The 13150-nt window shown below is 42.3% G+C and overlaps 1 protein-coding gene across 4 annotated transcripts in view; it reads left to right on the forward strand.

Moving 5' to 3' along the window:
* LOC126376495 (protein EFR3 homolog cmp44E) overlaps window positions 1-13150 on the forward strand; it is a 34260-nt gene that overhangs the window by 17121 nt on the left and 3989 nt on the right. For all 4 annotated transcript variants that reach the window (XM_050023924.1, XM_050023920.1, XM_050023921.1 and 1 more), the window contains 9 exons: window positions 1335-1507; window positions 2904-3007; window positions 3399-3519; window positions 4226-4361; window positions 5678-5794; window positions 6429-6546; window positions 8338-8429; window positions 10401-10562; window positions 11610-11753. In XM_050023924.1, coding sequence (XP_049879881.1) covers window positions 1335-1507; window positions 2904-3007; window positions 3399-3519; window positions 4226-4361; window positions 5678-5794; window positions 6429-6546; window positions 8338-8429; window positions 10401-10562; window positions 11610-11753 — 1167 coding nt within the window. The remainder of the gene's footprint in view (window positions 1-1334; window positions 1508-2903; window positions 3008-3398; window positions 3520-4225; window positions 4362-5677; window positions 5795-6428; window positions 6547-8337; window positions 8430-10400; window positions 10563-11609; window positions 11754-13150) is intronic.

The raw sequence follows: 13150 nt of genomic DNA on the forward strand, positions 1-13150 counted from the left end.
GTGAGCTTATAATAGTATACAGGGTGTTAGTGACATCGTAACGAAAACTTGGATAAACTAGGCTATCATAGCAGGTACACGTAGGTAAATGAGACAGATATTTGTAATCAGTAAGTAAGCCCTCAGCTCAAAAGGCACGTCCGCACGTCACGAGTGTCAGGTAAGAAGTGAGCGGCGGGTGCGCGTTGGTCAACGGAATTACATTTATTATTCATAAGTATGTATATCACAGTGTGTTCGGTACTTTTCAGGATGCGATTCATACTTTTCATAATAGGCATTTTTCAATTAAAGAACTTTTCAAAATGAGCACTTTAAAAACAAGTACTTTTGAAATGCCTTTGTCGTATTTCTAAAAATGAGCACTTTTCAAAACGAGCATTTCTCAAAATCAGCACTTAACAAAATGTGCTATACTAATAAATGAGCCAGAAGAAGATAATGAGCCGACGCCCTGCAGAGCATTTTGCTTTAGTCACTGCTCAAGGTATTCTTCTCTCGTATAAGTTGCAAGGTCAATGGCCGACGTCATAAACACTGGTGGGAGTGTCATTCTAATATCTGTGGAGTTATTAGAGCGGTAAACTAGTCACCGATTACAACGGTCAACATAACAACAAATTACTTTTTTGCTCACGTGGAAAGTACTAAAATACAAAACAAAAGAGAAATAGACAGAGTACAATAGACGGCATTATTGCTAAGTAGTAAGTAGTTGGACCTGTGAGTCTAGACTCAAAGTGAGATATTCCTTATCCCCCCCCACCGGTTTCCCGATCCTAATTGTAAGGGATCCTAGTAATCACAAAGTATTTTTTGTGATATGTGCCCTTACCTTAAAAAGGTTTACTAATAGGAACTGCGAGTAGTAGTAAGAGTAAGGGAAAAGAGGCAAATATTGAGAGTTACTGAGGACGTCCTTGATCCCCGAAGGGATGGGCAGAGCCACAAATAATCAGAAGACTATTTGCAGCCACTTTTGATACATAGTTCTAAGATGGATAATGATGAACCGTATGGTGATAGGGGATCAGCCTATCGCCCATATAGATTTATCATTTTTGGTAGGAAGCTTAATATGACACGACGAATTTATTAAAAACATCATAGAAGGGAAGCTACTACGAAAGATAGGAAGGGGAAGACCAAGAGCTTACATGGAACAGATTAAAGAGAAGGTGAACGTCGTGTCTTGTAAGGAAGTGAAAGAATTGGCCTTTGATAGACAGGAATGGAGAATGCTACACTGACAAGAGCGTGGCTCTTAAATTAATGATCACGATGTGCCCCTATCTTACAGCCGACATGAAATAATTCCTACCTTCATTTTCCAGGTGGGGACAACCTACAAGACCACAGAGCTCAGCAAGGCGTTCCCGGCAGCGTTCCTGGAGTCTCTCCTTCGCTTATCAGGCGCCGGGGAGCCCAGCACGCGACTGCTGCTGCAGAGGATCCTGCATACCTTGCTCGACAGGCGAGGGAACGCTTGCCATCTCACCACTCCCACGTGAGTTATTATTTGGCAATATCTCGTACACAGATTGTCGCAGATGGAATTAATATGCCGAACAAATGGGAAACGCTGAGGGCTATCACCAGGTACGCGAGGGTTGATGAGGTACTCCACCTCACAACCCACACGATAGAAGAAGAAGACCAGGTACAAAATTTAAGACAGGCCTGAGGGTGCCCAGTTGTACGCGATCGTCGACTCAGGGTCGATTGAGGGCATTATATTTAACACGATTAGTCGACCCTAGGGAATCCACTCTCAAATACATAAAAAACAATCGTGACTTTATTCTCACTGAGTCTTTTATCCGTCCTCACACTTTAAGTTCTCCAATTATCTTTATCTCTCTCAACACTTGTATGAACGACACTTACACACTCACCCTCACACACTTTCATAAGCAACCTCACTCACGCACACAACTTACATACCCACACTCCAACACTGAGATGTAACCTATTCTTATTCAATTTTGTTGAGACCAATGTCCACTCATCCAAAACCTTTAAATTATATAGGCTGTACTTTATGGCACTTTACTTCTATAATATAAAAAAAAGTGATTGTCTTTGGTTTTGCTCTCTCTCTGGAAAATATTATAGAACGTGGTTGTAAGATTTTTAAGAAGAAGTATTATAATAAAAGAACAATAAGTAATATCGAGTTTTAATGAGAAACATATAGAAGAAATATCCCGGCATCCCCAACAAATTTTATATTTTGAGTTTACTGTGGTTATTATTTTCGTTGGCAAATTTTGCGCCAAACTTACTTGTACTCTCATTGTCCACGGGAAACTTGGGAAACCCCAAGATACAAGATCCGCCTAGTTTGGGAACCTCTGTTCATTTAGTAAAACTTATATTTATTACCCTACTTCAAACATATGCCTTCTCTCTATTTGTATTATTTCTGGTAATAAACTCATTTTTTTTTTGATAAAACACTAGCTTTCTGCCCGCGACTTTCTCCGCGTAGACTTCGGTTATGATTATAAACATGGTATAAAGACCAGGTTTGCTCAAAACTGACAGCTAGCATTTCGAGGTTAGCCCAGCTGACGTCATCCGACCCTACGTTGCCATAAATTACCCACGTCCAATGTTTTTAATTTACTTTGCAAGGAAATTTTGAGGAAACTTTTAGTAAAAGGTTTTAATGATTTTTATATATGTGACAAATAATATTAATTAAATACATTAGTCAGTAATTCACTTAATTTTCAATAATAAAATTTACGTCCTTGGAATGTTGGAGATACTAATTGAATGGTAACACTTACGTCATCAATGGGCTAGCAATGGCGGCTTGTCATAGGATTGAGCATACCTGGTTTTCTTATACCATATTTATAACGATAAATTGTTTGATAGCGTAATTTCCGTTGCAGTGTGGACTACGCCGAGCTTGGCCTGACGGTAGAGAAGTGCTCTCGACCTGACCTGATATTCATCAGCAAGCATGGATACGCCATCTTCAGCTCGCTGTATGAAGGTAAGTCATAACATAATATAGCATCACTTTTGTATCCCCGAAGGTAGACAGAGATGTACAGTATACAGGGTGTTAGTGACATCGTAACGAAAACATTGAGGGATGATTGAGACCATTATTCTGAATTGATATCAAGTGGAATTTTCCGTCGCAAAATCGTGTTTTTTTTTTAGTTTTTTAAAATTATTTTCAATTCTATACTTTTTGCGATGGAAAATTCCACTTGATGTAAATTCCGCGATTTCTCTAACAGCCTGTAAACACCCACTCGTCGCCAGATATGTTTAAGTCCCCTGTAATAGGGGGCGAGCCTATTGCCAACTCCATATTAAACAACAGGTTTTTTTAGACGGTGGAACAGCGATACATGTTGAATGTAACTCATTTCCAGGTCTGCAACTGGAATCGAACACTGTTGAAAACATCGAAGCGATCTACACGACCCTCGCGCTGCTGTTCATAGAGCTAGCCTCCGAGGAGACCGTCTGCGACATGCTGCAGCTGGTGCTGGCGTAAGTTACACACACACACATTTCACACACACTTCACACACATTTCATACACACTTCACACACATTTTACACACACTTTACACACATTTCACACACGCATTCCACACATAAACACATACAGTGGCCGAATTGACACTTTTAATTTTAAAATATTTCTCACTGATGATTCGGATAACAATAAAAAAGCCGTGTGGTTCTGTCATTTTTATCATTTAGGTAATTACATACATACATATACATACATAAACTCACGCCCGTAATCCCTAATGGGGTAGGCAGAGCCACAAGTAATCAAAGACAACTTGCAGCCACTTGATACGATGTCGTAAGCTGGATATGATGAACCTTATGGTGATAAGGGATCAGTCTATCGCCCATAACATTAGTCCATCATGTTAGAGGACACAATCCCTCTGTCGGTTTTTACGACATGCCCAGGAAGACAAGCAGCTGAACGTGTTCTATGTTTTTTATTTGCTCCCAGAACAGCATAGAAGCAATTTAGGTAATTATTAATCTTATAATAACCTTTTATACATAAAGTTAGCTTCACATGAGCTGAATTCAATCCTGGAAACAAAAAAACCTGGAAAACGAAAAACACCTGGAAACTACGTGATATCAATTATCTATGATCCAAACATGAATTCAAACTCATAAAGTCGAATTTAGTGGTTACTTATGTTATGTTACATCTTGTCCACAGTATCCAGCAGTCAGCGATATCGAACCCCGTGCTCTCAGTAGCTCAGCAGTGCCAGGTGCACAGCATCGCCATCGCCCTGGCCGCGCTGCTGCCGCACGTCTGCATGCTGCCCAGGCTGGCTGACTACTTCCATAAGGTAATAAGATCTTCACGGTATCATAACTCCTGACCCCTTTATCCAGCTTGACCTCCACTGTATCACAGCTCTTGACCAGTATGTGCCGTTCCCGGGAATTTTCCCAAAGTGGGAATGTTCCTGTAGTCATCATCTACCTAGCATTATCCCGTTTTTCACAGGGTCCACTTACCTAACCTGAAGATTTGACAGATTCGGTTTTTTACAGAAGCGTCTGTCTGCCTGACCTTCCAACCCGCGAAGGGGAAACCAGCCCAATATAGGTTAGGTCATCACATACTTCTATGCTGTTCTGGGAGCAAATAAAAAACATAGAAAAGTTCAGCTGCTTGTCTTCCGGGCATGTCGTAAAAACCGACAGAGGGATTGTGTCATCTAACATGGTGGACTAATGTTATGGGCGATAGGCTGATCCCTTATCACCATAAGGTTCATATCCAGCTTACGACATCGTATCAACAGTGGCTGCAAGTTGTCTTTGATTACTTGTGACTCTGCCCACCCCATTAGGGATTACGGGCGTGAGTTTATGTATGTATGTATGTGTCATCACATACCTCCGAAAATGCGTTTCTCGGGATGAAAAGTAAACATGAATTCGAAAACAAATTCGACAGTCATTGGTTTAGGCCTGTGCTGGATTCGAACCTGCGACCTCAAAGTGAGAGGCAAGCGTTCTTCCAAATGGGCTACCACGTAATGTTCCTGTAGTAAAAACTCTTTAATAGTAAAGACACTGGCTGCTTTTCTTTTTCAAATTGTTCTTTCTTGTACTCTAGTCTTATTTGTCTAAAGGTTAGGTAATAATTTTACATAAGTTTTCTCAAAGTGGGTACATTCCGGGGAATGGCCCATCAGTGCTCCTGACCCCCTTGTCCAACTTAACTTCTGAACTTTATGTCTATCTACTCAGCCTGTATCCACCCACTGATGGGTATAGGCTACCTCTCTTTCACGCCATCCTTTCCGGTTCTGTGCAAGTCTCATTCATTGCTTTCCGGCATACCTCATAATGTCATCCGACCACCGGGCACGACATCATCAGCCCATTAACGTCCCCACTGCTGGGGCACGGGCCTTCCCTATGGATGGATAGGGAGATCGGGAATTAAACCATCACGCGGGCCCAGTGCGGATTGATGGTTATTAACGACTGCTAATGCAGCCGGGACCAACAGCTTAACGTGCCTTCCGAAGCACGAAATGAAATGAAACCGGCCTTTGCGAAAGTTGCTTAACTTCAACAATCGCCGCTGCGCTTACGAGCTCCTCCCCGAGCAAACTTTAATGTACTAATCTAAAATGTTTCCTTCCAGATAATACAAGCCCGCCGCGACGAGGGTGGCCACATGGTGCCGCCGCTGCTGGAGGACTACGAGCACGTCACGGCCGCCAAGATGCCCTCCAAGCTGCCCTACCTCATGATCGATCAGGTGACCATACGCTGAGGGGTCTTCTAGACTAGCAGTAGACCATCATCTCCCTAGCATTATTTCGTCAGGGTCCGCTTACGTAGCCTGAAGATTACCTATCTGACCTTCCAACCCGCGAATGGAAAACCAGTCCAAGTTAAGTCATATACTTCCGGAAATGCATTTCTCGGGAATGTGACTTTCCTCACGATGATTTCCTTCATCGCTGAGCAGTTGATAATAATTTATGATCCAAATATGAATTCGAAAACAAATTCGACAATCATTGGTTTAGGCCTGTGCTGGATTCGAACCTGCGACCTCAAAGTGAGAGGCGAGCGTCCTACCAACTGGGCTACTCCAGCTCTTGATTAAAATTTATAAATAAGTTAAATAGAAAAAAGAAAATGTTTTTCGTTAGATTTAGATATGTCTTTATTTAGTAAACAGAATTTCATAATTTATCTTGAACCTAGTACAGTCATGAGCAATATAATGCACCCACTTTAGGACTCTGTCGCACTAACATATTTGACATTTGGTGAGACTTACAGTTCCATTTGTCAAAAAAGTTAATGTGACATGGTACCAAAGTGTATAAATGCTCGTGACCGTACACAAGCCAATTGTCTTAACGATGGTTGTCCGCCCGCAGCTGGCGCTGTGTGAGATGCTGAAGGCCAGCGGCGTGGAGGCGGCGCGGCTGCAGTCGCCCTCGCCCTACGCCAGCGGCGGGCTGGGGATGCAGCACCGCCACAGCTGGGTGGAAGCCGGTGAGATATACATACACAATCAGAATCAGAATCATTTATTCAACGTAATTATCATGGATAAGAGAGGAGCTCGTTGGCGCAGCGGTAAACGCGCTCGGTCTGCGACTGTTGAAGTTAAGCAACTTTCGCAAAGGCCGGTCATAGGATGGGTGCCCACAAAAAAAGTTTTTTTATCTCGAGCCCCTCCGTGCTTCGGAAGGCACGTTAAGCCGTTTGTCCCGGCTGCATTAGCAGTCGTTAATAACCATCAATCCGCACTGGGCCCGCGTGGTGGTTTAAGGCCCGGTCTCCCTATCCATCCATAGGGAAGGCCCGTGCCCCAGCTGTGGGGACGTTAACGGGCTGATGATGATGATGATCATGGATAACTTGTTGAAGGTCATAATTAAAACACATAATAACGGGTTCTTACCGCGTTTAAAATAGGGATATGAGACTCCCGATATTTCGACACTGTTGCAAGTGACGGGATGACTGATGAGATTGGAGTGGAGTAGGTGGATCCATAATTTTCTACGGGCAGACATATCTGTCTATCCTCTTTCTTTCTTTTCTTTGTTGAAGGTCAATGTAACATTTTTGAATTTACGTCATTTCACAAGGTGTTATGGCTGAGGAGAAGAAATGACAAGAAACTGCAACAGCAACACATCTTTAAAATCAATGAGGGTTACAAGTTATTTAATAACTAGAGGAACACATTCAATACCGGACATTTTTATCATTTAGGTAATCATTAATCTTATAATAAGCTTTTTTAAAGTAAGCTTCACGTGAGCTTTAAATTTATTCTCTGACAAGTTACATAAAAACGTATACATTACCCCAAAAAAGATGAATTTAATTTACTTAACCCTACCCTATAACTCTTTCTGTCGTCACACCCCGGACACTTCATAAAAACAACCTCGTTTTAAACAGACGCCACACATTGACGTTATCGTACACGCGCATGTGTGTGTGACGTCTGACACCATACGATTCAAGTCTAAACTATGTTCGAGGGGGTGAGGTAAACCTAGCTCAGCCGCTGGTGGGGAGTGGAGAGTTGCCGTTCTATACGTAGTATTATTCCTTCAGTACAATACAATACAAAAACTCTTTATTGCACTAAAATCATATTAAAAATACATTAGGTATTGTAATGAGATAGGTAGTACAACAGGCGGCCTTATTGCTAAGGTAGCAATCTCTTCCAGGCAACCTTTAGGTATAAGGAAATGAATTTAATAAAATGTGTAGCGGGATAGACAGTGCAAAATAAAAAAAAGTTCAAAAATATAAATACTTATACCTAACTAAACTGTGTGGTGTCTGTGTTAAACGAGGTTGTTTGTATGAAGTGTCCGGGGTGTGGTCATAGTCTAGCTACAGCTAGGCTGTGACATTTGCTGAGCTGAAGCCGTTTCGGCATTAAGTATAATAATTATTAAGTAATTTAATTACCCCCGCTCCGGCTCGTGCCTGGTCCAAAGGCTGGCCATTGCCATTCAGCGCGGAAATGCGGCTAGTGTTGCTAGTGTTGTGTGGGCACCTTTGCTCCGGGAACAGTGAGGGGGGTTAGTTTTTAAGTTTGTATTTGTGACGTATTGTTATTTTTCAAGAATTTTATTTTTGATTTTATGTCATAAGTAATTTGAATAGTTCAAAAAGACATTCACTTTGGAAAGGACAATTCGTTTGGTGACCTATTTAATTACCTTTAAGTAAGTTATGTTTATTTATGTTATGCCGAATATTTTTCTTTCTTTCTGTTTATCTATTGAATTATGTTTTTTTTTTGCATTGCAGGAGCGACCCAGGGCCGCGACAGCTTGGCCGACATCCCGCAGGGCACCGTCGCTGAGCTCGACAGCGCTAACAGCTCCCCGGGGGTGCAGAGGGTAAGCTGGAACATACAATCATATTTGGTGTATTTTTTACTGTATTACGGAACGCTACGGGGGCTTTGGCCGGTCAAATAGTTAATATCATTTGCGGTAAATCTACAATAAGGCATGGTATAAGAAGACCAGGTGTGAGCTACAGTCTTCTTCTTCTTCTTCTCTCGTGTGGGTTGTGAGGTGGATTACCAACCTCATCAACCCTGGTGTCAGGGTTACTATTGAGCCGCCATAGGCCCCTGGCATGATTCATGTAACGACTACGTACTTACATCAGTAAGTAGTAACCGGGACCAACGGCTTAAAGTAGCACACAACCACATAACGTCTCTGCGACACGTCGTCCGCTGCTGCCTCATGTCGTCCGCTGCCAACTCGTACCTTTATCCGTCCGTGTCTTGGCGGCGATAGTTTGGCCTCTCCCTAACCTAACCTCTTTCCTCCCCATGTTTCATCCTAGCCGGCGGTACAACTGGACGATCTAGACGAAGAGTACCGCAAATTCGTTGAGAAATACAACAAGAATCACAGGCCCTCCTCTAACAACTTTGCAGTCTATGTAATATGATTGTTTCTTATTCTTGTAGATCTGTAACCATAGAGTCGTCACGTCAAAACTTTTTTGTTGTTTTTTTTTTAAGAACGTCTAGGGCTGTGCTGAAATTTTTCTTGCTAATTTTCCCCTGCCATACAAGTTATGTGAAGCTGCAGTAATTTTAGGCGGATGAGACGTTCGACAAAAAATATGTCTATATAATTAACTTAAAAAAATATCTTTATTCAATTGGTAACACAGTTAGTTACTCTTTGAATAGTCAATTATTACATATATATATATTTCAATTACCTATATGTAAGTACAGTTAAATGAAGCTACATGATTTGAATTAAAAAATCCCCATAATAAGTATAATCAAATAAAAAATAATAGTCAAAATCTACCATCTTGTATTCTTATATCGAAAACTGCATTTTGAAACAAAATGCTTATTTATTTTTAAAATTAGAGTAAGGCTTTAGGGATAATACTAGACCAAAACTCTCATACAAACATGAAACCCTTCCTCACCAAAACCTCCTTTAATCCCATTCCTATCCTGTCTAGAAAACCGACAATGAGTTCTGGCAGTGGGGTCTGATCATGCAGGACGCGCGCTCGCCGACCACAGTCGATGACAGTCGGAGGAAGTCTGTGACTCTTCCGGTACTATTTATAATTACTAGAGATTTTGTAGTGTGCTCTGGGTTAGTTAGGCTCTAGGTATGTTATACTGGGTGTACATAAACTGCCTATATACGTCCCACTGCTGGGTACAGGCCTCCCCTCAATCAACCGGAGGGGGTATGGAGCATACTCCACCACGCTGCTCCACTGCGGGTTGGTGGAGGTGTTTTTACGGCTAATAGCCGGGACCAACGGCTTAACGTGCCCTCCGAAGCACGGAATCATCTTACTTTTTCGGACAATCAGGTGATTCAAGCCTGAAAAGTCCTTACCAAACAAAGGACAGTCTCACAAAGTGATTTCGACAATGTCCCCATCGGGAATCGAACCCGGACCTCCAGATCGTGAGCCTAACGCTCTAACCACTAGACCACGGAGGCTATACTGGGTGTAATGAGGGATTTTCCAGGTTTAGTTCCCCAAAAAATACAGATGGCGCTGTACAGATTTCACGTGATAATTACCTATTTTCTCATTGCTCGGATACATTATTATTCAAGTATATAATGTAGTCTCTGTGACTACATTACTTTCTTATACATTTCTTTACTTATAGTTAGTACATACTTATATTGATGATTATAGAATACGTTTATGTCATGAAAAGCACATTCAACAAGCCATTCTCTTAGTTTATTCCCAATCGCTTTCACAATTTTTTATGTGGGGTTTTTTCCTCTCCCATCTTGTCGTTTTGTACCCCTACGTGAATGTTGCCCGTGTGTCGCTCACCGTGCCGTGTGCAGCACCAGACGCAGGCGGAGACGGTGAGCCTGGAGGCGCTGCGGCGCGCGGCCACGGGCCCCAGCGAGGCGGAGCGCCGCGAGAGCGAGCGCCGCGCCGCCACGCTCAACAACGCCTTCAGGACCGCGCCCTTCGACCAGCTGCTGCACCTCACGCAGCCCAAGGTGAGCTCGTTATCTGCCTAACGTCTTATTAATATTCTCATCTTCTTCGTCGTTCCCTCACTGCTGAGGATAGCGACCACAGGTTATGGTTTTATGTATGGTGGACCGCCCTCTATATGCTATCGCCCACCGTCTTCTTCTGGATGTCAGAGCACCTCGTAGGCGCCCTTCCTCGCGCACGTTTGCCATCCATTTGCCCAACGATGGTCTGCTTCTTCAGACTGTGCTTCGGAGACCGCATAATATGTCCGAAGAAGCTTAGGGCACGATTCTGGCATATTGAGGAACCGGCATATTGAAGAGGAATTGCTCTAGAGCAATAAAGCATATTCAAGTGTTCTGTGCAATGAAGTGAGTTTGATTTGATTTGATAAGATAAAGATTTTATCTATATACCGAGTGTTAGTGACGTCGTCCCGTTGAGTAGAAAATTCCACTTGATATTAACTCAGAATCATGAGTTGAATCATCACCTATATATTCAGTACGGTGTCACTAACATCCTGTATATAAAAGCCACTGACAGATTGACTCACGTCACGTCAGAATCATCTTAGTTCATCAGACAATCAGGCGATACAAACCTGAAAGTCCTTACCAAACAAAGGACGGTCCCACAAGGTGGTTTCGACAAGCGATACAAACCTGAAAGTCCTTACCAAAGGACAGACCCACAAGGTGGTTTCGACAATGTCCCCATCGAGAATCGAACCAGGACCACCAGATCGTGAGCTCGCTCTAACTATTAGACCACGGAGGTTGGTGGAGGCCCATACATTCATATCTTCTAAATAATCACTAAGTTTATAATAACCTACAAGGACATCTCCAATTTGGTCAATGTAGACTTACTGGAGATGTCCTTAGAAAAGGTTTAGTACGATCTACTCTGAACCGGCGTGTGTGAAGCGATTGATGAATGTGGAGGAAGCAAGAGAAGTGTGTCAGGATCGAAGCAAATGGAATTCTATAGTCTGCTTACCGCGGTGGGAAATAGGCGTTAGTTTTTGTATGTATTTATAATAACTTTTATTACAACTGTTCCAGTATGAGATCAAGGACAAGCTGGAGGAGATCTTCAACTCGATCCAGGAGGAGCCGCTGCTGCCCGCGTCGGGCGCGTGCTCGCCATCCCACAAGCCCTTCCAGCACAGCCAGTCCAAGTATTTCCCGGAGCTCTTCCTCTATTAGGTGAGTTCATTCATTTTGTTTTGCATCATAAATGATCATCACGTACTCAGCGGTGAAAGAAAACATCGTGAGGAAACCCACATTCCCGAGAAATTCATTTTCGGAGGTATACATGTGGGATATAGAAATAACGCGGGATATTTTAAATATCTTTACTCCTTCCTTTTATATTTTAGCAAAATTCTCTAACCCGACCGACATCGCACCATCGACTCGCCTTTCTTCCTTTTTAAAACTGCCTTACGTCCCATTCATTAACCATCCTCCTTTCATACCATAAACAATCAAATTCCCATTCTTTATCCTTCCATAGTATTCTCACTTTCCTACATACATGTGACCTAACTTGCATTTTGCTGGTTTTCCCTTCGCGGGTTGGAAGATCAGACAGGCGGTCGCTTCTGTAAACAACCGGACTTGTCAAATCTGCAGGTTAGGTAAGCGGACCCTGTGAAAACGGGATAATGCTAGCGGGATGATGGTTGTCTGGAAGAAATTGCTCTAAGCGATAAGGTCGCTATTAGCCATGTACCTAGTGAAGTCTCTTTTGTAATTGTTTTCTTTCAGTTTCGTGCAATAAAGTATATTTGTATTTTAAAGCGGCAGAGAGAGCGTGTTCTTTAGTACATAATGGGGTAAATAATCGATTAATAATCGATGAACTCCTCTGCTGGACTGGGAGTAAAGAAAAAAACATAGAATGCGTTCAGCTGCCTATCTTCCCGTCCATGTCGTAAAAGGCGACAAAGGGACAGCGTCCTGTCGAACATGATGGATCATCTGTAAGAGCGATAGGCTGATCCCCTATCATCATACGGTTTATCATTATCCACTTTAGGACTATGTATCAAAAGTGGCTGCAAATAGTTGATTATTTGTAGTTCTGTCAACCCCTTCGGGGAATACGGGCGTGAGTTTATGTATGTATGTATGTGGGTGAATATCAAAATGTCAAGTTTGGTGGCGAAATTTCATATTATTTTTTCGTGAAAAATTGGGTTCCGAGATGAAAAAGATCCAAAAGGATCCTCGGTTCCGACATGAAAAAGGAATTTTTCAATTCCCAATTTTCCCAATTTTTCACGAAAAAATTATATGACAGTCGCCACCAAACTTGACCACGTGTATAAATAATCGATTAATCTATAATAACTCCATTCCATCAGCAGGCATTCCATCCTTATGTTGTGGATATACCACTAATCCGCACTAAACGTTTCGCCTCTTCCTTTTTAGTGCAAACAGCAAAGGACTGGAACTGTCTGCCGTTGTCTGTTTTTCCAACTCGTTATAATCTGGGAGTCTTCAAGGCTAGAGTGAATAGGCATTTGATAGGTAAGCGTGATCTACCCTAGATCACATCGTCACTTACCATCAGGTGAGATTGTGATCAAACG

This window comes from Pectinophora gossypiella, chromosome 21, assembly GCF_024362695.1.
Source record: "Pectinophora gossypiella chromosome 21, ilPecGoss1.1, whole genome shotgun sequence".
NCBI classification, from domain to species: domain Eukaryota; kingdom Metazoa; phylum Arthropoda; class Insecta; order Lepidoptera; family Gelechiidae; genus Pectinophora; species Pectinophora gossypiella.